This window comes from Calonectris borealis, chromosome 24, assembly GCF_964195595.1.
Source record: "Calonectris borealis chromosome 24, bCalBor7.hap1.2, whole genome shotgun sequence".
Lineage (NCBI taxonomy): Eukaryota > Metazoa > Chordata > Aves > Procellariiformes > Procellariidae > Calonectris > Calonectris borealis.
In genome coordinates, this window is record NC_134335.1 from 3559189 (window position 1) to 3583643 (window position 24455).

At 40.2% G+C, this 24455-nt stretch overlaps 1 protein-coding gene across 8 annotated transcripts in view; it reads left to right on the plus strand.

Moving 5' to 3' along the window:
• The window catches only part of ARHGEF12 (Rho guanine nucleotide exchange factor 12), an 80654-nt gene extending 59857 nt beyond the window's left edge, over positions 1–20797 (plus strand). For all 8 annotated transcript variants that reach the window (XM_075172951.1, XM_075172952.1, XM_075172953.1 and 5 more), the window contains 15 exons: positions 13–98; positions 1539–1664; positions 2474–2588; positions 5193–5293; positions 5546–5623; positions 7162–7237; positions 7644–7811; positions 8325–8412; positions 9367–9456; positions 9609–9685; positions 10066–10293; positions 12123–12608; positions 14546–14859; positions 15669–15741; positions 16347–20797. In XM_075172951.1, coding sequence (XP_075029052.1) covers positions 13–98; positions 1539–1664; positions 2474–2588; positions 5193–5293; positions 5546–5623; positions 7162–7237; positions 7644–7811; positions 8325–8412; positions 9367–9456; positions 9609–9685; positions 10066–10293; positions 12123–12608; positions 14546–14859; positions 15669–15741; positions 16347–16357 — 2117 coding nt within the window. In that variant the 3' untranslated portion in view covers positions 16358–20797. The remainder of the gene's footprint in view (positions 1–12; positions 99–1538; positions 1665–2473; positions 2589–5192; positions 5294–5545; positions 5624–7161; positions 7238–7643; positions 7812–8324; positions 8413–9366; positions 9457–9608; positions 9686–10065; positions 10294–12122; positions 12609–14545; positions 14860–15668; positions 15742–16346) is intronic.
• The last annotated feature ends 3658 nt before the right edge of the window (positions 20798–24455 follow it).

A 24455-nucleotide genomic window follows, 5' to 3' on the forward strand; every position in this document is an offset into this window, starting at 1 on the left:
TTTTTTTAAAAGTTGCTTTGAACGACCAGATGAAAGCTGTCCGAAAAAGGAACGAGACTTCTGTTATTGGCCAAATTGGGGAAGACTTGCTTTCCTGGGTAAACCCTTTTTCGCTTTCTTGTACTTGAAAATAATGCTTCATAGAATGACAGAGTCAGAGGTTAGTGAAGGTGATTCCCAGCTAATAGGAACTGAAGGCCTTAGAGTTGTCATTTCTATGGACCCAACACAGAGCTAGAGGGATGAAGGAAAGCAGGAAGAATTCATAGGATTTTCATTTGGCTAGAGATAAGAGTAAGTTAAGGAAGAAAAAATAATTTCCTTACGATGTGTGGGTAGAGTAGAAAGGTAGTTTTGGAGACAAAGGTGAAAGTAGGATTTTTGAAAAACGTAATAGCACAATTTATTTCAGTAACACTGAAATACAAGTCTTGTGTTGCCTGTGATGCAGTTAAAAGATAGTTAAAAATACTGGTTTCCAATCCTAGAATTTACATAGCTGAACCTTTTCAAATTTATAGCACACTGTTGCAGACTTCCTTTCTGAGATCCAAATGACAGGAACAGAAGTGATGTAAATTCTTTAAAAAAAATAAATTCTCTCTCGGGAATCTCCCAGTTTGTTATTTGTTTTCAAGCCTACTTAATTCAGAATTCAAGATTGATCTGCTTATTCTTTTCAGCTCTTCATGCAGAAGTCTCTTGTGGTGTTTTTTTTTTGTATTCCACTATTTGTCTAGTATTCCAGAAAAAAAGGAAGAAAATGAAAATCAGATGTGGCTGGTAAAGAAACACCTCCAACCCTTTCAGTTCTCCTGTGTATTATGAAAAGCAAGAAAATACTTGCTAGAGCAAGCTAGACCTTAAGCTAATAGTTATATGCCCTTGCATAGTGTTCTGGCTAAGTGGCTAAAACAAAAAAAAAACCACAGGATCTCATTCTCCAGAGTGAGTATTTTCAGGAGTTACTACGCTGCATCACAGGCTGGGTAGCAGGAATAGGAAGAGTTGCAGTTGCAGTAACAGATTAACCATCTGTCATCTGCAGCACATTTCTGAGCCCTGCTCATGGCTATCATTTCCCCTAGCCATGTCTTTGTAATACTTTTGCTGTTATGTTATGTTCTTGTGTTTAAGCATGGGTGTCCCTGAGAAACAAGATAACCTTTGGTCTTGGCTTTGCTGACCAACAGTGTGGTAAATAATCCCTTGTCATTCATCTGATTGCAGTTTTTTCTGCTCTCCTTATGGCTGACGGTAGAGACATGGCACCGTATTCTCCCTCTGAATCAGCATTGCATTTCTGGAAAGGATTGGATATGCTAGGAGACAGGAGAACTGTAGAGTTTGAGATGTAAAGGGATTCCTCAGTAGACTGGGAAGACAAGGCCCTAAAAACAGGATGAAAATTACTTCTCATATTTTGCCAGTAATTCCTTTCTTCCCTGACGAAACCAGTTCTGCTACATGGCTATATGTCTGTTGAAAGTGGCACATACTGAACTTGAGTCTATCTAAATTTGGCTTTCTTGGCACAGTTTAGTGGACCAGCAGAGGAGAAGCTGAAACATGCAACTGCTACTTTCTGCAGTAACCAGCCCTTTGCTCTAGAGGTCATCAAGTCACGCCAGAAGAAGGACTCTCGCTTCCAGACTTTTGTGCAGGTGAATTTTATGCAAGGGTTTGAGTTGCCTGAGGATGTGGCTGGTGGCCAGCATAGCATAATGAATGGTTGTAGATAAAGTTATTGTAATTAATGACTTCATGTCTAACATTGTCTTCAGATTGGGATCATTTCCAATACTGTATTTATCTCTGCTAAAAATTTCTGGAGGGAGGAACCTTTAATTCTGGGCAACACAGAATGTCCTGATAGAATGCAGGAAAGCACATGCTCTCCCAGGCAGGAGATGGCATCTCAGTTGAGGTGGCTGTTTCCCAAGGATGAGTACTTCTTGGGGAAAACTGCTTATAGTAGTGCAGTTTTGATGCATGCCACGGGCAGAAGACAGATGATATATACCTATTCTGCCTGCCAGGAAAGGGGCTTGAATACATGTGGCATTTGGAGGAGAGAATATTATCTTCATTACCACAGGCTGGGAAGAACTCTGGTAATACAAGGGTTGAGGTTATGTTGAAAAATGTACTGTAGTTTTGCTATAGCATGAAAGCCTAAACTGATGTCTTCTCTGTATGGCGGTGACTGAGATTGATTGGAGATGGTACAAGGCCTCTGTGAAGTAATGAGGGAAGGAAGCCGCTGCTTTTGTGATGAGCCTTTCCTATATGTAATTGCAAATGGAGAGGGGGATGTGTTGTCTGAATGATAGATCTTGGCATTTCTTGTCTTGTATTTAATTACTGGAAAGTGAAGTAATAGACGTTTATGTGATGAATAGATGTTACACGTTCAGGTAATTATAGTCTTAATAAAAATGACAAATGTAGTTATTGTGCTGTTTAATTTTAGGATGCTGAGAGTAATCCACTGTGTCGCCGGTTGCAGCTGAAGGATATCATTCCCACAGAGATGCAGAGGTTGACTAAGTACCCCCTTCTGCTGGATAACATTGCTAAGTACACAGGTAAAGCCTTTCCACTAGGGCTTGTGCATGCGTCTCCGCAGGTTTTCTAGGCAAATGTGATTTCAAAGCATGTGTTGAATAACTGTTCAATTTTATGGGTCACCATCTGTTTTCATTGTGACCTCCCTCCTGCCTTCCACACAGGAGGGCAGGTTAAGAAAAAAAAAAACCTAGCCTTTGTTTCTAAATTAAATTCATTTTCCTTCTTAGGAAAAAAAAACCAGGAAATTCAATGTGAAATAAGTGAATGACAGTCTGTATTGGATTGTAGTGTATGTAGAGTGCGATTATAATCATTTAAATGTAGTTTTAAAAAGTTAGGGGAGGAGAATGCTAAAGTTTTGAAGATAAACCAAACCACTCTGCTTATGAAAGTTACTGGCAAAACAACTTATTTGCTGTTAGTTTTTGAAGAAGGAAACCAGGAATTCCTGACTGTCTCCTCTCCACCCTCCAGTTCCTAGCCTGTTTCTTAGTTTTACACTGATTATTACTGTTGTTAACGGTTTTTAATGATTATGACAACTAAACAGAAGTGAAGAAAATATTTTCTCTGCACCCTTATATTTCTAATTGTATAAAAGTATGTGATAATGTCAATAGCTGGAATTACATTCAGAAGAAAAAGAAACAGAGGAAAAAGAGCGGGTATCATGTAACTCTTCCTTTTTACATGCTCTTAGCAACCAAAACTTTAGGAATTTACTGAGAGGCAAGTTGCATTTGTGCTCTTGTTCTGAATAACTATTAGCATGCCTGTTCTTTCTGTAATTTTCTAGTTATATTTACCTCCTTTCTACTATCTTGAATAAGGAAATTACTAGAAAGGATTCAGCCACTAAAGATGATACTCTATTTGTTTCAATAAATTGGTTTTCCATAATAAATATGCTCTGATAAACATTTTTTCTTGAATTCAGGACATTAAGATAGCTAAATCAAACTATTAAGAGAAAACACATTTAAGTGAATTCCAATTTCCATGTAGATGCATTTGAGAGAGAAAAAGAATAAGATCTTCAATAACAGAAATCCCTAATCGTCCATTACTAACATAAAAATGCAAAGAATGAAGAATCTAATAAAAGTCTATCAAGTTATGCCGTTGCTTAAACAAGCTTGGATAGGCAGGGCATACTTCTGAGTAAGGAAGAAAAAACGAAAGTATGATAGAATCTAAGTAAAAATCATGTAGTGTCATGTAGTGTTAAGGCTTATGGCAAATCAACATGTTTCTTTAAGAAGAGAACAAAAAGCAGATAATACAGAACAAATTGATTTTTTTTAAGGTCAAGGTTTTCTTGTTATCAACTAAGGGTGGGTTTTTGTTATTTTTTTTTAATCAATCCTCAGTACTATTTATTCAGAATTTCCAATATCTGGGAAAAATGTGCACTCAGAGTGCAATCTGACCTACACCCCTAAAGTCTGATCTAAAACAAGCTTCATATAAAAATCTTGGATGTTATCAATACAATGTCAACTAAGAATTTGAAAGAGATTGAACTTGGAAAGAAATACTTTCCTACACAAGAGACACCAACAGAATCTTAATCTTCCTCATCTCTTGAATCTCTAAAGCACTACAGAGCGTTTTCATGTTCTTGCAGAGAGTGGAGTTTAGCTAGGATGTGTTACATTACACAGAAATATGTTACAACATATTTCCAGCGTAACAGGCGAAAGTATGATTAATAATACCACAAAATGCCTTTTCAGGTTTACTAGCGGATACCTGCTGCAGTGTAATTTCGTTACTCATAAAAAATACACTGCATTTACAAGTTCACTCTAATCATAATTAGGAAAGCATGTAATACTCCATTATCCTTGACGTACTTGTTTATTTGCCTGCTAACTAAATTCTTAATGTGGCTTGTGGTAGTGAGAATTGATGGAGTTCACTTGTGTCTATCTGCGTGTGATCAAGTGACATTGGCTGGAAAGATAACTCTTGATTGCTCTTGCTGTAATAAAAGACTGTTTTTTATAATCAGGCTGCATGAATGAGCCAGAGATACTTTTTTCCTAAGTTGTTAAAATAAATGCAGGCTATCTGGATGGAAAAAGTTATTATGTAACACTTTTTTTTTATGTTTTGCATTATGTTTCTTTGTCTGTTTCTCTCTCTTCCAAAATAAATAAATAAAAAGGATTGTGAGAAATGCAGAAGCCAGTAGTCAGTTGCCGAATCCTGGGACTTTGGCTAGCTGGCTGTGTGTGATCTTAAATATCTACCCCAAGACTCTATTTTTACCATGATGGAGTCTTACTAAACTTTATTAGATTTCTCAGAATACTTCTCAGATTGATGTTTGTGGAGTGAATAGTTGTCACAAGCCCCTCAAAAAAGGGAGAGTGACAAGTGCTGTGCTGTATATGGTGATCATCAGAGGCTGGTATCTTGTGCAGAGCAGAATGAATTCTGTCCTGTCACAAATCTACTTTTGTCATTTCACCTTTGAAATGCAGTGCTTTTGTTGATAGGCTATTCTGAGAATTTAAGTTCTGTTTCTCAAATTTGCGGTCAGCAAACTGCACTAGATTTCTGACTTTTTCAACCTTTATTGGAAAGCATTACTACATTTCCTTTTTCTCTTGCAGAACTGCCTGAAGAGAAAGAGAAAGTGAAGAAAGCAGCAGATCATTGTCGTCAGATCCTAAACCATGTGAACCAGGCTGTCAAAGAGTCTGAGAACAAGCAGGTAGGAGGTGAACGGAGTGAGCATCAAGGGTTGGGGAGAAGAGGATTAAAGGGCAACAAGATGTTTAAGGCACCTAGAGTCTCTGTACTAGTGACTTTATATTGTGCTTAAAGATGTTTTGTGGCACAGGTATTCCTGTAAGAGGAGGAATCCCGGGCATTTGGGAATTGTGGAAGTATTAATGACTGCCTGCACTCTGATGCTAGTGAGTTTCGCTAATCAAAGTGACCATCTTCATTGCATTTTCTGCAGCATTTGGAAGATTATCAGCGTCGTCTTGACCTGTCCTACTTGAAGCAGTCTGAGGATCCCATGATGGATGAGTTCAGGGTGAGTGACAACATTGAAGCAATCTCTGTGTAAATTGTGATTGCAACGCTGCTGTTCAGTTTGTGGCTCTTTCTACTACAGTCTTCTGATGTACCATCAAATGATCTTTGAAGATAAATATCTCTATACAAAAATTAAAACGATTAGTCTCAGAAATTTGAGTTTTGCTACCTTTCTGAAGATCTCTATGGGTGTAACAACTTGGTTCTTCACATAGAAGTGTTGGTGAAGCTTGTAAGTTCTGTGAAACAAATCTTAATGGTCCTCAAGTTAATACTTTTCTGTATCACAATAAGAGAGAGCTGGCAGACGATAAATCTTATTATGGATGTATATTTCACATGATCACGTCTTAGGTGTGCTGCTGGAACTGGGGAGGCCTCAAAGAGCCATGAGGTGTAGCAATGCAGTTGGCTTTAAAAGAAGAGCTTATACACAGGCTGATATGTATAGGAGATCCACAGGTCAGCCAAATAAAGTCTAAGTGCAGTGCTAAAAGTACTGTGTTCTAGGGCCCTGTAAATTCTTGCAGTTACGTTAGTGAAGCTGGTTGCTTGCTGTCAACATCCTTGGAGTAGGACTAACTTTATGAAATTTTCATGTTTCAAGGGAATGATGAGCACCAATAGGCACTTGCAACTTGAAACAAATCTCTTCTTTTTTCTTTCATACATGTTCCAAATAGGTAGCTTCTATACAAGGACTCTTCTCCCTTTGCTTCTGCACCTTTTCCTCACGATTTAGTACTTTATCCCCAGTTCTTAATTTTTGCCGCTGTCTATTCCTCTGACTTGTACAGATTCTCTGTTTATTTATCACTCCCCTATCTTCTCCAAAGTCAGTGTGTATCCAAAGAAATTTTTATATGAAGACTCCTCTATAAAACTGTGTCATGTATCCTTCCACAAATAAACTTGCAAGCATTTAGTTAGGAAATGAAGAACTTACTGGCAGTTATGAAATCTTGCTGTCATTGATTGTAGACTCTGCGACTTGGAAGGAATGACTTGTGAAAATTGTCACTTCTACTTGCTTGCAGATCTAAATGTCACAAGCACTGAAATGACTGAAGAATCCATTGACATTATAAAGTCCATCAGATCATTGGAATGATTTGTATATCAGTATATCATTTGTAGGCACACTTAACTTGCAAATCAAGTGCTGAAGCGTTAACCAGTTGTAATACTGGAACTGCAGACTTTCTATGGGATATTGGAAAAACTCCTCCTAGAAATCGGATGACATCCTAATGCCTTAGTAGCTTGACTTAGTAGAAAAACTCTCTACCCTGTGACCCCAGCATCTGTAAAAGAGCAGTGAATGAGGAAGAGTGATAACAAACACCTCTCACAAGATTTTGGCTTACAAGCATACCCTAGTCCTGCTACACATTTCTTTTACCAGACTGGGTTTAGCTGCTTGTCTCCAAACTGGAGTGCCCATTCTAGTCTTCCCTTTGACATTCCCATGCTTTACCATTACTTGCTTCCACAGAAATTTCATAGTGCTACTTTTTTTCTTTCCTCTGGTGACAGAACTTGGATCTAACGAAGAGGAAAATGCTTCATGAAGGACCTCTAATTTGGAAGGTTAATCGTGACAAAACTATCGGTGAGTCCTATTCCATCAACTGACTTAGTTGGGTTTGTGTGTGTTTGCTGAGAAGGAAAGAGAAAGCATTTCTGCAGTTTCCAATTGTGATTGTTACTGCCACCTAAAATAATGCCTGTGTGTTTCTCAGAGCTGATTAAATTATTCTTGTCAATTCTGAAATGTGCTGGAGTATCATTAAGGCCATGCAGGGACACAGCAGTCAGTCATGAGATGATCCAATTCCATCTGTAGCTTTCTGCTGTAGTTTTGATGAGGAAGATTTGCAAGCTTTGCCTAGAATGGCATAGCACTGATTACTGCCTCTGCATGAGTAATCAAAAATGCAGCCTTTTTCTTTCTGCAGGGGTGTGATATAAAACTATGAATCTTTAACTCATTCTGGGTTCTTTTGCACTCTGTGCAGATCTCTATACTCTGCTTCTGGAGGACATTCTGGTGCTGTTGCAGAAACAAGATGATAAACTGGTACTGAAGTGTCACAGTAAAATCTTGGCATCGACAGCTGATAGTAAACACACCTTCAGTCCTATCATCAAATTGAACACCGTTCTGGTTCGTCAGGTGGCAACAGGTCAGTGTAACCAATTGAGAAAGCAAAAGAGGAAGCCAGAAATGAAGATTAGATCAGTTGAGGATAGATGTTTTTGTCTAGGGTTCCAGAGTAGTACATAGAAAAATGCGTAGGCTTAATTCTTGGTTGTCCAACATCTTGCTTTGTATGTATGAGCTGTTTAACTTCTTTGCATCAGTAATAGACATGGCTTGAGTTTTAAATAGACTTCTAAATTAAAGTACTCTGGTTGTATTAGATGAAAGGTACTCTAGAAATTATTAGGAGGGAAAAGAGGAGAAATAAATCTGTTTCAAAGTGGTTTGGCAGTAATGACTCTTTTCTTTCAGGACTAGTAGACAAATTTCCTGGATAGGGAAGGATCAATGTTTGTATATTATAGCGTTGGAGGGTTTTCTCATGAACTCTTCTTTCATTGCTTCTGGTTGGGGTTATGCCCAGTTTTAGGAATTTTCGGAAAGCTATGTGGGACAAGACATCTAGTTAAATTCTCCTCTCCCTGTGTTGCTTCAGATAACAAAGCTTTCTTCGTCATCTCCATGTCAGAAAATGGCGCTCATATTTATGAACTGGTGGCACAGACTGTTTCAGAAAAGAATGTGTAAGTAATTGGTTCAGCTCCATCTGCTGCTTGATTTGTTGTACTTGAGAGATGTTTTACATCTGCTTGCCTGTAGTAACTGTGCAGATGTCCATGAATTACCTGAGTTCCTTCTCTAAGTTTAGCTGAAAACATAGCTATGTTGGCCTATGTAGGAAGTATCCAAGGATAGTCTCTCCCAACTTATAAAAAGCAGGGGGAGGGTGTATACACATATGTTAGTGAGCGTGTGTGTGTATATATACACGCATGTGTATGAAAAAAACCACCCCATACATACACTCAATGTTTCTGTTGTTGTTGCTTGCTGTCTGGCTCGCTCCAACCCCTTTTCTGACCTCAAAAATGCTTTTCTTTACCCTTGCAATTCTGGTCTTATGTGACTGACTGCCAGATAAGTAACTGAAACAGTCCTGCATCTTCACACAGAACTGGTTTGCCTTGCAGACTTTGGTACTAGCATCATAAGCATTCTAATGCATTAATTTGATTCCCTAGCTCAATGCTTTTTTTCCTCTTTGGTAGAAATGCTTTTCTTCTAAAGTATAAGTAGGGCATAGGCTTATTTGTATGATACATAGCAACTGTTCTAGTGTGTCGTATATGAAACTCTTCAGTAATATGTGAAATGTTACTTAATGCTTTTGTATGTATTTATATATAAAATAACTGCCTCACCTGACAACTCCTGCTAAGGTCCTGTCATTCATTTCCTTCTGCTGAAGAGTATCCTGGTGAGGTGAGCATTATGCTGTGGTGCTTCACTTGTGGTTGCAAGGTATTGCTGAGGAATTGAATGTAACAGAATTTAAAAAGAAAAAAAAGAAAAATAAAAGATATTTCTGTTGATAAGAAAAGCAGTAATAATATTAGCTGGATTTAAGAGGTGTTAAATAGAGAAGTATTCATTATGCTTCACATCTTGTATGTTTTTATTTGATGCTTCTACTGCAGATGGCAGGATCTTATCGCTCAGATGGCAGGGACCGTGAAAATGGGGAGTACCAGAAGAGTGATTCCATTACCACAGTCAGGACCTGGCGAGTAAGTAAAAGTAGCTGGAGAAAGAAGGGCTGCTTTTTCTTTTTCCAGTACCCCTTCTTCTCCTCAAAGATTGCCAGCCAAAGCACGGATTCTCATGCAGCGATTCAGATATATATGACTAAAAGAACGTGTTCATTCTTTCCTCCCCACAGAGAAGAGCGTGAAGAAGAGGAGCAGCAGAAGCTCAAAGAGCAGCATGACATTCCTGCCAGTAGTCTACAAAGTCCAGGTAAAACAGTGGTCCAGGTAAATGGTATCAGTAGATTTGCTACATGGAGTGCAAATGTGCCAAGCTGTACTCCTTGTGGCTTGGGGATCTTTTGGTAGCTTTGACATTTTTCTGGAAAGGAATGATTTCTTTGCAAGTCATGTAGAGAAGTGGTACTGAACCTCTTGGAAACGTACCTCTTACTATTTCCATCTGTTTTATAAATTGCTGGGAAAGATTCTTTTTTTCCCCTGGAAAGAATAGGCCTTTTACCAAGCCCATGTTCAAGAACTGTATTTTTTAGTGTTTTCAGACATTTCTGTGTGAAGCAGAATTTTCTGCGGTTTATCATCGTATTTGACATAGTTGTTTAACCTGAATGTATGTTTTCTGTTTACTAGATAAAGATTTGGGCCTCGAATCTCCCTTAATACTGAATGCTCAGTCTTCTTCGCCGATCATGTCTGAAAAGTCCAAGGTAGAAAGTCTTCTTGTGTCAGAAAGACAGTTTGATAAAGTGCAGCAGGCAGACCTGACACTTAAAGATTCCTCTGCATGCTATGAACACACAACCACCAGTTTACCTTCCGTATCAGAAGGGCAGTGGGCATTGGATGCATTAAGGAACTGTAAGTATCTGTGGGCAGTGTCTGGGGGGATGTGATTTGGAGATGGCAATTCTTAGGTCAACCATCTAAATCAATGAGCTAAAATAAAATCTAAAGCCCATTTCTATTAAATATCAATTCTCTCTGTGCTGTAGATCACAGCATAGCAAAACAAAATGGATCTGACAGCAAGGAATTCTAAATTCTGAATTCATATACTGGCCCTTTCTTTGGCTTTAAGCATCTCATTGTTTTTCTGTGTTTTTCTCATGTATAAAATGATGGTGGTAATGAATTGTTACTGTCCATGAAGTGCTTTGATGACAAAGTGATATTGCAGAACTTCATGCAGTGCTGTACAGTGCCATTACTAGTCAGCAGTTTTTTAAAAGACAGTACAGTTAGCCTGTGGACTTATTTTCATGGCACTGGAGCAGGGTAGGAGAGGTCACATGAGTTGCAGAATATGATTTTACACGTTTTTTGTAAAATCCTGCAAACAAGATTGGATATATGTGAGCTTGACAAAGTCTAGGTTCAGATTTTCTGAGGACTTGGGAGGTGGTTAGGGATCTTGGGTATAATTAGATCAACACTTGTGTGTGTTGAAAAGAAATTTTCCTGATGGACAGACTATTCTGTAAAATTGTTTATAGAAGATTTTTAATCACTTCCTCTGTTTTCCAGTATACCTCCTTTCAGAGAAAGAATGCAGGGCTGTGCAACCTACTTGATCAGATCTAGCAGTGCAATTCCTATATATAACTTCCTAAAATTTGAATGAATTCATTAATCCATATATCTCTTCTTGGCAACTGTGAAAGGGACATAAAGTCCCTCAATTGTACTTGGAGGGAATAGTCTGTATTGCTTCTCTGTGGGCTTTTAGCAAAATGCAGAGCATTCATATCCTTGGCCCGAATTCCCTCTTCCATCTCTCTGTACAAGTAATGACAGTTCTCTGCAATCTAATAGTTTATCTTGGATCTTTTGATCCACTTATGCTTCTCCTTATAGAATTCAAAGTCCTTTTCTAATTCTGAATGCTGTACAAATGTTCTTGGTACTTGTTTTCAGAGACCAGTGATAAGTCTGTGGGGTGTGTAAAGATAGTATTAGTGACCTAGCATCTCATGACTATTCAGACTTAGAAGAGCAGCCCTCTAACAGCAGCAGTGGGTCATTCGCATTTTGACAAGAGCCTTCCACTTAGATGAGTGACTGTTCTGTTGTATGAAATCATAGTTTATCTTGGGTGTTACATGAACATTATATGGTGAGAATGAACAGTGTTCTTATGCTCTTGACAGTATCATATTTTTGTTTTGAACAATGTGTCCTTATTATGAAGTGTTTGGTTGGGATAATTTGAGAGCTAAAGGAATGTGGGTTGAAGTTCAAACAAGCATAAATTTGCATGAAATTTATGGAAAATATCTTCAATTTTTTTGATCTGTCATTTCAAAGTTGAGTGGAATATTCTCAATATACTTGTTTCTCAGGTGGGAATCCCCTTCTGCAGCCATAGTTTTCAGTTCATTTGAGGGCGTGGGTGAAAGCCGGGCACTCACCTGCACTCCAACTTGCTTGCTGGATAATTTCAGTATAGATGATTTCTCTGTTTTTCCCTAAGCAAGATGGAACTTGTACTGACATGTTTGCTCTTACTTTGTAAGGTAAAAGAGTAAGGCTTCAGACCTTATATATTTATTTTTATCCCTATTTTTCCTACCAAGAGCAATGAGAGGGCTGGCTGCTATGAGATACACCGTTTTGAAAGGGTGGCCTTTATGTCTAGTTTAATCACTGTTAGGGAGGTTATGGTCTGTGAACGTTATGTCTACTTGCAGTGGGCTTGCTGAAACAATTGTTGGTACAGCAGCTTGGCTTTTCTGAGAAGGGGACTCTTGAAGACCGACAGCGCTTTCCCAGGTTTAGGACCGTTTCTCAAGAAGCCCAAACGGAGAGTCGAAGTGAGCCTGGACTACAGCACTCTGACAATAACAAATTTCACCAGCCTGGAACAGACAGAATGCTTCCGAGAACCGGAACTAATGAGTCTACAGCTAGTTATGGCCTCCGGACTTCAGCTGAATCACCAGCTTCAGGGGATGCCATGCAGCTGATAGTGAGAGACCCCAGATCAAGTAGTAACTTAGCAATAGACCGCATGAGTATGAATCTGGAGATCTCAACCACAGATCTGGAAGGGGTGGGTGCTGATGAAAGTGGGGAGCATTTTTTTGATGCTCGAGAAGCTCACAGTGATGAAAATCCATCTGAAAGTGAACTAATGGAAAGGAAGGAGGAAGAGGATGTGCAAATACGGATCTCAGGTGAGCATATTTCATTCACTCGTTGCATGATAGTCTGTCCAGATTCGGTATTAGAGACTTGAGTTCAGTTTTAAATAGAAGATACTAAAGAAAATAACAGTAGGTCTTGCTCTCTTGCTTAATTGGTGTAGGACATTTAAAGTTAACTCTCAGTCCTTGACAGTCACTTTAGCCCTGAAAAGGGCTGTGCAAACATGTACCCAATGAATTCTCTATTTTATGAAAGGAGAAGCTGAAATACTGTGGGGTTAATACACTGTGACAGACTATAATTACAGAGGCACAGGCACGATGCAAGCTCTTGATTGCAGTTGCCACTGGACCACTTTATCTCTCAGCTGACTGCTAGGACCTGTAGGGAAAACGTTTTCCCAGAAGGCAAAGCAATGCCTTAGTCTGTACACACAGAGCCCCCATGACTCGTGCTATTTTGTAGATACTGCGTTGGCTTCTCCTGATCAAGCTTCAGAAAAGAAACTTACAGTTTAGCTTTGGACTGTTAATTGTCTCCTGCGACCTTATCCCAGTCTGAAGCTCTTAAAAGCTTGTTGTTGTTATTTCTATTATTATTACTACATATTTTTGTTTTATTATTGTTGTTATTTCTATTATTATTATTACTTATTACATTTGAAAGAGTGGTCAGGCCTTGGAACAGGCTGCCCAGGGAAGTGGTTGAGTCCCCATCCCTGGAAGTATTTAAAAGACGTGCAGATGAGGCGCTTAGGGACATGGTGTAGTGGGCATGGTGGTGTTGGGTTGACGGTTGGACTCCATGATCTTAGAGGTCTTTTCCAACCTTAATGATTCTATGATTCTATGATTCTATATGCTATATTTGGCAGTTACCTGAGCAGCATCTCAAAGTACATCTATGCTAGCCTTCAAGAAGGTTGTAGAGCTGTTAACTCAGCAGAAAACTAGCTCTAAGACAGCAGCTGTGAGCACTTTCATGGGACTTCGCGTGCTTTGAGGTTGGAAAGGCCTGTGATTTTGATCAGCCGACATGGTGACACCGCACTAAATTTCGCACACAAGTTGAGGTTTATCTCATGTGCATGTTGTAGTAGAAGTAGCTACTACTAGGTAGATTCTATATGACCATTAGTCTTGAAACCTCTTATCCATATATATGCTTTTATTTAAAAATTGGCATCTATCAATGTAAGCAAGCCAATTTGTGACTGTCTGAATGCTGCCTTCCAACTACATATTGAAAATCATTTTTCTTTCCCTGAATTACAGAGACATTTTAAATTATTAAAGCTGCGCCAACAACTTGAAGTATCTAATTTATTTGTCACCTCTTACGTTGTTTACTTTCTTAACTGTGCGGCGACATAAAAATTAGATTGACCTGTTTTTAGTCAATTCTGCATCCACATGCTAGCTTTTCTGTAATACTGTAGAGAAATTATTTAATATAATCCTATTGCTAGGGGCAGGTTGTAAAAGCATTTCTCTCTATAATTGCTTTATCTTTTAACATATCATCAGGAAGCTAAATTTTAAAGCTAACCCATCTAAAAGCATCTTCAGTACCTTAGCTAGTTGGTGGAGGTTAGAAATCTAGCAGTCTGATTTGTCGGGTACCATTAGTGTAAGTGCAGGATTTTCAGACATTATAATACAAACATAGATTTTGGAAAAACAGGAAAGTAGGTGATTACCTCATCTAATCATGTAATTCTCAAACTGCAGTCCAGAAACCAGCCATGATCTCTGAAGCCCGATTCAGAACCAAATTAGTCTGGTCTGATATAATCACTCTTCTGTGTAGTGTTCATAAATGCTTTTTCTTACCCATTTTAAAATGTCTCAGGAGATGGGCCTTTCACCACTTATCTTTCTTAAAGTCTGCTTAAACTGTCTACAGTTCAATGGTTCTTGGTGATTATTGAGCTGGAGGTGTTAGTAAAAAGCTGTTCTCTTAACAGGAAATTATTTGATCCTTGATGGATATGGAACAGTGCAAGAGAGCTCCACAGATGAGGAGGTATCATCTCTAGTTCTCCAGTGCACTGCAGGTGGCCGCACCTCTTTGGACTCTGCACAGCAGCAGCCACTTTCCCCACGGGACACCCAGTCGGATGGAGGAAGCTCCCCGTTTGCTGAGGAGATGATGGCCTCACGCTGGGGGGGAGTGGAAGAGTCCTGCTCATTTGTAGCAAGCCCTCACTTCTCTATAGAGTCGCGTGTGCAGGTGATGCAGTATATTCAGAAGATAGAGGATGACCTTGAAAAGTTAAAGGTATACTATGTTTCTATTTGCAGTATCAGGGTTTTCATATTCCTTCGGTTTTGTTTTAGAAAAAAGCTTGAAAATAATTTTGAGGGGGAAGAAAGGCAGCCATGCCTTTTTTTGTCTTTGGTTCTTATCTCTGGAAGCTTTTTGAAGCAGAAACTTTGTGCAGTTTTGCTTGCATTAAGTTGTGGATTACAAGAAGCAAATAGTTCTGCTAGAGCTAGTGGGTGTGTATGTTGCTTTCATTTGAATTTGGAGAGATTCCTGAGGGATAGGACAAAACTGATGTGAGTCTGCAACAATGGAGTTTTGAAGGGGAATATGAATTCCTGACATAAAAAAAGGAATATGAATTCCTGACATAAAAAGACTTACCAAATCTCTTGCATACTGCTGCTAATGTCAAATGAAGGCGCTAAGTTGCGGTAGATCAATAATGAGATTTTTAGCCTCACTATATTCAAAATTATTTTTTTCTATGTGGTGGGGATTCTCTACACATAATAGCCATTGCTGTAGAAGGTTTGTAGCATCTTGGTATGAGATATACTAACATGTTAAGTCAGTAGCTAGCCTTTAATTTAACTGAAATCTGAAAAGAAAGTGCAAATGGAAGGCCTGATAAAGATGCTGATAAAGGAGTTGAGATCCATTGTGGGCACTGTAGCAACATGGGTGATTCCAGTCCACTCACATGCAGTGAAACTTCTCTTTTCTCATTTGAAGCCCTCTTTGTTCACTTGGTAATTAGAGAAAGAGCCACTTGAGTTTTGGGGTTGTTTTTTTTTTTGGTTTTGTTTTGTTTTGTTTTTTAGGAGGTTGAGGAAGACTACACCGTTCTCCGACGCCAGGGGCTGGCTGGATCAGCCTCCACGGGAGAGCACTCAGGTATGCAACCACACTATCTGTAATTGGTAGCATATACCATGTTGGCTTCAGACATTAAACAAAGAGCACAAAGCCAATTATTAATGTTTCACACGCACACAAAAAACGTTTCACCTACTTCAGCAGCTCTCACAGGGCTGATACCATGCTGATTCCAAGAAAGGTCAGTTGAATCCATTGAGACTCACATGTGCAGAGGAGCTTGTTCCTTCCTCTGAAAAGGTTGTTTGTAAGCTGTCTCATCCCTACCTGCCAAAGACCTACATCTCAGGATGTACAACTTCTCTTTACATTGATGTAAAGTCCCATAGGAAGATTTTTGAACATGCAAAATTATTACAGTCTCTTTTCTTTCTCTGGGGTGTCTCTGGCGCTGTGTAAAGTGGTTGCCATGGGTCCCTTTAAATTGGCCTTAGGCATCTTAGAGGTGTAATTGCTGGAATTACTAACAAAGGTCTTAAGGTTAAACGGGTGTGCTGTCTCTCACATAACACGCTTTCTCTGCTAGTGTTCAGAAATGTTAGGCATTCATCTTTCATTGCAACCCCCCGCTCACCACCCTTTTTTTTTTCTCTTCTCTTTTTTTTCTTTTTCCTCTCCTTCAGACAAAAGCTAGTCATGTTTTCAGGAGTGGCTGAAGATTGGATGAAGAGTATCAGGACACAGCACCCGCTGTCTTCCTTGTGGACTCTGAGACAAGAGGGTTTGGACCATCCGAACGTGAACCATACTCTAGCAAAGTGGGCATGGGGTGCTTTTCCTGTGGGGCATCTGCACTATCTTGTCAGTGAGGGAGTCTATTCTATTCTGCTCCTCTCCTTGCTACCAGAAATTCATTTTTCAGAACAGAAAAACCAAACCAAATGTACAGAGCTTTGGGTGTAGGATATAAAAATGTATTTAGACATTTAAAAAAAAATCAATGTATTTATTTGACTTCATTCCGTGTATCAAAAGCACATTTTAATTTTTTAATCTGCCTTTTTTGTTCTATTTTAATTGGGTAGTGACAGTTCTAGCCCTCTGCATATAGTACACCCTGCCTGCCACTGTTCCTGAACCAAAATTCAGGTCTGAGGGGAGAGGGTTTGCCTATGTGCAAGTGTATCTTTATTTCACTGGACTGGACTCTGCACTCCCTGCTGGCAATCAAACTGCCATGTGAAGAGCTACTTATGAAGGTGTTAGGATGACTTGTGGCTGGAACTATCTGTATTCAACAATTGCATGGGAACTGCTCATGTCACCACATGTGTAACAAGAATTTTCCATGCACTAAATAGCCAGGCACTTGAGACGGGCAAATTTTCTTTTTCCCCTCTCCCATTAGGGATCTCCTTTGTTGACATGCAAGATTAGACTAGGGGAGGAGAAAGATACGTTTAATTTTTTCTTGACTTTGTTGGCTTTGATCATTTTCTCCTTTGTAAAGTGATAAAAATACTTGGACCTGCAGCACTTTTGTAACTCTTCTCTGGATCAAAAAGAAAAAATGCAAACCCAGAAGTGTTTCAAAGATGTGGGGCAGATCTGCCCCTGATTCACTACTGAATGAGTAAGGGCTGCCATTTGAGCTAGCCACAGGTACTGCTGATTATAGGGCCAGTAAGTTTTAGTACCTGAAAGTATGTCTTGCTGAGGGCTTGGGGTGGGTTTTGGGGGTTTTTTTGGGGGGTTGGGTTGGGTTTTGGGGTTTTTTTGGTTTTGTTTTTTTTTGTTGTTGTTTTTTTTTTTTTAACTGATTTGTGCCAATGTGTTCTCACTGAAACAGAGATGTGCAAAACAAAGGCGGCTGAAACAGCTTTTTAGTACTTCCTTAGGCCTGTTCTAATGGGTTTTGCTGTTGGAATTCCTTCCAATCTGGGAACAAGATGGTAACTATCAGGCTACCAGCAGAGCTAACACTGGACAGCCTAAGCTGGCTGTGCCTCTGCTCTGAAGTTGGTCCTAGGACAGGCGCTTACTGCGTGGCGTAGGGTGGTTCAAGCTGTCCCCGGTGTCACAGACACCGTGAATACAACTGCTAGTGGAAAGTGCGTAAGGTAGTCTTTTTTGCACTCTCTTCCCAAGTTTTAAACTATTTAATGAACCCAAACTGAACAGCATGCCAAATCTGTAAATCCCATTAACACGTCAGAACTGCTATAGCATTGTTTGCATCACAGCACATCATGAAGTGCTGAGAATGTGTCTTTGGTCAGCATAAAGATCATACTCCCTGCTCCTTTAATAGAAACATTTTCTCTTTAGCTACTGACAAGAAATCAGATCTGTCCTTTGTCTACTCATACAGGGAAAAAATAGTTCTTCCTGTTAGAAATATGCAAGGGATGAGTTCATGTAAAGATTGACAGAGGTTGAGCAGGGATGATTTTGGGCCTAATGTGAAAGTTGGAGCCATGAGCCCTTATGGAGTAAGAAGGAGTTTGTCTTGTTTTAAGAGCCAATTGCACAAAGTATCATTTTTCACCAGCAGAGCATTACACTGCCAACACAAGCCAAAGTGTTCTCTTCCAGGCTGGCAGGAGCTTCCTCTTCCTTGGGACCCACTAAGGCCTGTCCTGTTGCACCTGTATGAGTATACTGTCAGTATTAGCCAAGCACTTCCATTCTTAGTGGGTGGGATCTCCCCTCCTCACCTTCAGCCATACGGTTCCCTTGGCTATAAACATCTAGACTTCCTCTGATAAGTCCCAGAACTGGAATGCTGCCTCATGCTAATGTGGCATCTTTTACCTGATCCTGCCGGAAAGAGAACTGGGCCAGACTTGCTGTTTAAGGCCCTTTTCCCCTTAAATAAAAGGACCCCTGTTCTCCCCCCAGCTCCCCTTCATCAGTTGGCATGATGCTTGCCTTGGTCTACACACTCCAAAAACAGGAGCAGTTATTATGACCTTAGCTGTCTAAAAGCTTTCCAGCAGGCTTCCATGGTTGATGGAAAATTGCCACTGAACTCTGTTAGAGAGAGCTTAGTTTGGCTTTTCAAGAGTATGCTGAAAGACCAGCAAAGATGGGACCTGTGAAAGCCTGGTTGCTTAATGCTCTTTCCTTGTGACTGAAGACAAAATCCTTTGTTCTCTGATTTTCTCCAAGTTGCATGCATTTCAAGGTTCATGGTGAGCAACATACTGCACGAGAAGCATGTAGCTGTTCAGATGGGCCATGGGGGAGCAATCTGCCCACACTGCCTCTGACTTTTTCACCTTTGCATAAGCATTTTGTAGCATCATCCACCACTACGTTCTTTCATCTCTAATAGACGTAGCAGCAGTGAAAAAGCTGGGAATGCAGAGTATTTATGTTGCCATGTCATCCTTACATTTCTGCCTCTAGAGCTGCTGGAGTGGAATTTTCCCCACCATCCCCTAATGCTACCTTGGACATAATCCACTGGGAGGTCAGGTGCAGTTCTGTCCCTGTTGCCTCTCAAGAAGTGTAAGGGGGAAACGTCCACACTTTGTGCCAGGCTAAAGATGATGGCAGAGAAGCCTTTGTGTTAGATGAAATGGACAGTCTCCAGCGCAGGAGATTGCAGAGAGCTGTAAGGAATGTTAGAGAAGACCAACCCATTTGAACCCAGTTTTATGGGCAATATCAATAACACCCTCTGCTTTATCCTGTTTGCTTTTTGTTTCAGCTGGCCTTCTTACGCTACATTGATCATCCTCATAAATAGGGCATTACTCCTCTAGAAAAAGAATGGTGGGGTCAGGGATCCATTATCTTCTGAGAGCAGTAACCTGAAATAATGGGGGATTCCTTTTTCCTCTCCAGCACATCTGCTGTATGGCAGACCTCAGGCCATGTCTCGATGTGTGGAAGGAGCTGGAACTCAAATGCACTATTCAGGATTCTCACTTTTTTTCCCCCATTAAGCCATAAGATTACCCTTTTTAAAATTCCAGTTTCCAGTGTAAGGAAGCATTTTAATTTGCCCCTGGTTGGTGATGGATTGATTGTACATTCCCTTATTCAGACTGCATAGCAGAGCAGGACAATGTTCTCTGGTTTGTTTGCCCCAGCCCCTCCTCCCCAATGTTGGTTTGTGGTTTTTTTTTCCCTTCCCCAAATACAAGATGAGCAAGGGTTTCTTATCTTGGGAACAAAGATGCAGTATAGCAACCATTCTTTCATATCCTTCTGAGAAGTGATTTCTCTTCTGCTGTTACAGGATATAGTTCAGGAACAAGCAAAAAAAGTCAGATGGGTACTTTCTGGAAAGGGGAATTTTCTTCTCCTGTAGAAGTGTAGAAGAACAAATGCTAAGCCGGTGTTTGATCACTCTGGTTTCTTGAACATACCTTGTCTGTAGGGAGGGGAGATTTCTTTAACACCCTATAGGTGGGATCAGAAAGAAGAATGAAGAATGTAAACCTCAAGAGCTAAGGAGTCTAGATGGTTTTGGTCAGCTTTCAGACAGCACTATGCCTGTTTCCAGTGTTTTCATAAAACTTAGATATTCTGATTTACAGGTACTGTCCCTGTTATTAGAAGAGGGGTCTGATGCTTCAGCAGGTGACCCTTGATTATAATCTCAGTGTGTGATGGTATCTGGTATTGTTTTCTCCCTCCGTTCCCCAAAGAAATCCCTTAATTCCCTCCCCCTCCCCCAAAGGTGCCAACTGACAAGCAGATGTACTGCAAAAGGGATACTGCAGCCAAAACACTGCTGTTTTATTTTGAATTAAGTCTTGTGGAGCTCTCTTCATACTAGAATATTTTTATTTTCTTTGTACAACATACAATCATGTACTCTTAACAGAGATTTACTTTAAAGAGAAGAAAAAAATCTGGAAGTATTCTTTAAAAAATACACAAAAATCTTTATTAATAATCCTGTATTTTTACTGATCATGTTTGAATGTCTAAAAAGACTTTATTGTTCTAATTATCCAGATGTATGTTTGTAAAATAGCTCTTTTATGACTTAGCTGATAAGGTTGTATGTTTCTGGAATTAAATATTGGTCACTTAAAAAAAAATATCTGTTTTCAGGATCTGGGAAATAGAAAATTTAAGCGTTTCAAATATCATTAAATAAGCTTAAAGGAAATAAGTTTTGTCTGCTGGATTTTTGGGGGGTTGTTTTGCTTTAATTGCCTGGAGCGCTTGGCAGGACGAACTGGATCGATCGGCAAAGGAAGCTTTCATTTGGTACAAATGACCTTTCAGAATCTGTTGTTACTGTTGCAAATGTGAGACCCCCAATTCTCCCAGTTAACACAATTCTTATTGATCAGTCGCTCTTCCTTGAGGAGAGCGAGAGCATCCTGTGCCGAGCTCTGCTGTGGGCACTGCCTGTGCCCAGCTGGCTGGCAAAGTGAGCAAAAATGCTGCTTTTGTTGGCTGGTCAAGGCAAAAGGGTCCTGTATTTCCAAACACTGACTGGTTCCCCTCCTGCTGTGCTGTCTCCTGCTAGTTTCAGAAGAAACGTTTTGGCCACTTGAACAACTTTGGTTCTAGTTGATGAGTTCACTCTAACCATCCGTATCTCATCGCCACCCTAACCTCGCGAATAAATAGTGCAAGAAATGGACGTTTCTGGACTTGGCAGTCTCTGCTTAAAGAGCTACTTCTAGCAATGTATCTCATTTTGTGTGTCTTCTCAAAGGTCTGTGCCCTTGAAAAACACAAGGGGGAAAAAAAAATCTATTGAATCTCAAGAGATTTTAATCAAGTCTTAAAAATTCTGACATTGAAGGCACTGTACTCAGACTTTCACAGATGCTTAAGTACCTTGACCAAATTTCTGCTGTCAGAGTGAGCTAGTGAATATCTAGTCTGTTTCTAAAGTCAAATGTGCCTTCCTGAAAGAGCTGAAGTTCCAGATCAGGAAGTAATCAATGCTTCTGCGCCCATCACATTCTGGACTTGTACTTTGCTTTGTGTTGGTCTCAACAGCAGTCTGATATGAAGGCTGTAATTTAATAGGGTGTCTGCATATGGTATATATATAATGAGTACCACGCTAAACCAGGGCAAAAGAAAACTCACAAAGTAACAGCAGAAGAGTGCTTGTTTGGGAGCTGCCTTTTGAAGGATGGTGGTGTTTGATTCCTTGCCAAATGCAATCTTTATTATACAGGGAAGAACGTCCCTATGTCTTCCCTTTAGTGTTGACCAGTAAGGAGGAATTAGCACAAAACATCAACTATAAGAAAACAAAAAAATCTGCCGCTTGATCTAAGCTGAGAATGATACTTCAGGACGTTCTCCAGGGTAAGTGACGCCTTGGTTCTGTTTTGCACAGCTTGTAGTGCACTTGTGGCCATTCTGTTTGTTTTTGCAATTGCTAGATGTGATTTGGAAGTGGAATTTTGCCCTTTGTAGTGAATTTCTACTTGGGTGCAACACCCACTATTGCATTCACTGGAATGCTTTTTGTTTGCTGATATTTCACTCTTTGTGTCACTAACAGCAATTTATTGAACACTTCAAAAAGTCCAACATAGCTGTCACCTTAATGCTTTGGCTCATCTGATCATCTTTGACAATTAAGTCTGAGCAGTGAGTTTCGCTTTCTATTTCAAGTCAGTTTTGTGTTCCCGTGCTCCAGCACTTTACCTGCTGTAGGGGTTGCTTTTAAGTTTCTAGCATTGTAGTCTTAAATCCAACCAGAACCATTATCCAATGAAATTAAGTAAGTTGATTTTATTAACTTATAAGCTTATTTCTAAAACGGAATCTGTTTTGACAGTGACGAACTGCCAGTATGTAGCCTTTCAACATGATACTAAGCTTGCAAATTTTTATCATTTAAGTCTTGCTGGACTAATTTTTCCCCTGAAACAAAACTGCAGGCATTTGCTGTTCAACTAAAAGGCTGCAGCTTTATATCAAATGTTAGCCAGAGTCCATAGCGCTGTAATGATATTTTGTTTGTGTTCTGTAAAGTGAATCATCTTCCTTATATATGTCTTTTAGTTTTAAACTTTATACCTTTGAAGAAGTTTGGTTTCTTCCGGCAAGTTCTTTTTGAGACTGCCTTCTCTGGAGTGTTCACAAAGACGGTGCGTATGTGTGATGTGTGCAGCAGAACAAGACACTTGTTTTTCCTCTCTAGACTGCTCTGTTTTACCAAGTTAGAGTTTCTAGAAGATGAAACTTCACCCATGTGCTTGGCAGCCCTTGCCTCCCCTTCACAAGATGTGGGATAGACTGCCTATGGGGACAGTCGCATAACAGAAGCTATATTATACTGCTTTGTGTATCAGTGCATGGGAGCACTTGAGGCTTTTCATTTCCATTCTTTTCCTGGATATTTTTCCTTCCACTAGGATCAAACAGAAATTTGAAAGAAAAGTGAAATTGAAACTTGCTGTTGAGGGAACTTGCAAATTTTTTAATAGGGAACATCTGTGCTAAGAGTTTTGTGCCAAGGCCTCTGTTTTGTTGTATTATCTGCAGAGGATGGTTTTCATGAATCATAGAATTGTTCAGGTTGGAAAAGACCTTTAAGATCATTGAATCCAACAGTTAACCTAGCACTGCCAAGTCCACTAGTAAACCATGTCCCTAAGCGCCTCATCTACACGTCTTTTAAATGCTTCCAGGGATGGTGACTCCACCACTTCCCTGGGCAGCCTGTTCCAAGGCCTGACCACTCTTTCAGTAAAGAAATTTCTCCTCATGTCCAATCTAAACCTCCCTTGGCGCAACTTGAGGCCATTTCCTCTCGTCCTATCGCTGTTACTTGGGAGAAGAGACCAACCCCCACCTCACTACAACCTCCTTCCAGGTAGTTGTAGAGCGCGATGAGGTCTCCCCTCAGCCTCCTCTTCTCCAGGCTAAACACCCCCAGTTCCCTCAGCCACTCCCCATCAGACTTGTGCTCCAGGCCCTTCACCAGCTTCGTTGCCCTTCTCTGGACACGCTCCAGCACCTCCATGTCCTTCTTGTGGTGAGGGGCCCAAAACTGAACACAGGATTCGAGGTGCGGCCTCACCAGTGCCGAGTACAGGGGCACCATCACCTCCCTGCTCCTGCTGGCCACACTATTTCTGATACAGGCCAGGATGCTGTTGGCCTTCTTGGCCACCTGGGCACACTGCCGGCTCATGTTCAGCCGGCTGTCAACCAGCACCCCCAGGTCCTTTTCCTCTGGGCAGCTTTCCAGCCACTCTTCCCCAAGCCTGTAGCATTGCCTGGGGTTGTTGTGGCCGAAGTGCAGGACCCGGCACTTGGCCTTGTTGAACCTCATACAGTTGGCCTCAGCCCATCGATCCAGCCTGTCCAGGTCCCTCTGCAGAGCCTTCCTACCCTCCAGCAGATCAACACTCCCGCCCATATCCCTATCATTTAGTGATATTCCTATCTTTAGTTTTTGACTTCCCTGGAAAGTGATGCACTCACATTTCTGATAGACAAGCTGATAAAAATAAATTAATAAAAAACAAGCACCAAAACAGAAAACAAATTAGATCAGGTGTATTTCTGAATATTTAGAGTCCTCTTTTTTTTTTCTTTTTTTTTTCCCCTTCCCTGCAGTATGCATGTGAAGCTCCTTGAGAGATTACTTTATTATAATTGGTAATCTGAGCTCTATTATGCTTTCCTAATGATGCTGTTCGTGTTTTGCCTATTTAAATGTTATTTTATATATTCTCTTTACTGCGCTGCTGTAAATAAATGATTCAAAATAAACAGCTCAGATTTTGCTTTGTGTCTTGGACTCGATCTTAAAGGTCTTTTCCAACCTAAACTATTCTATGAGT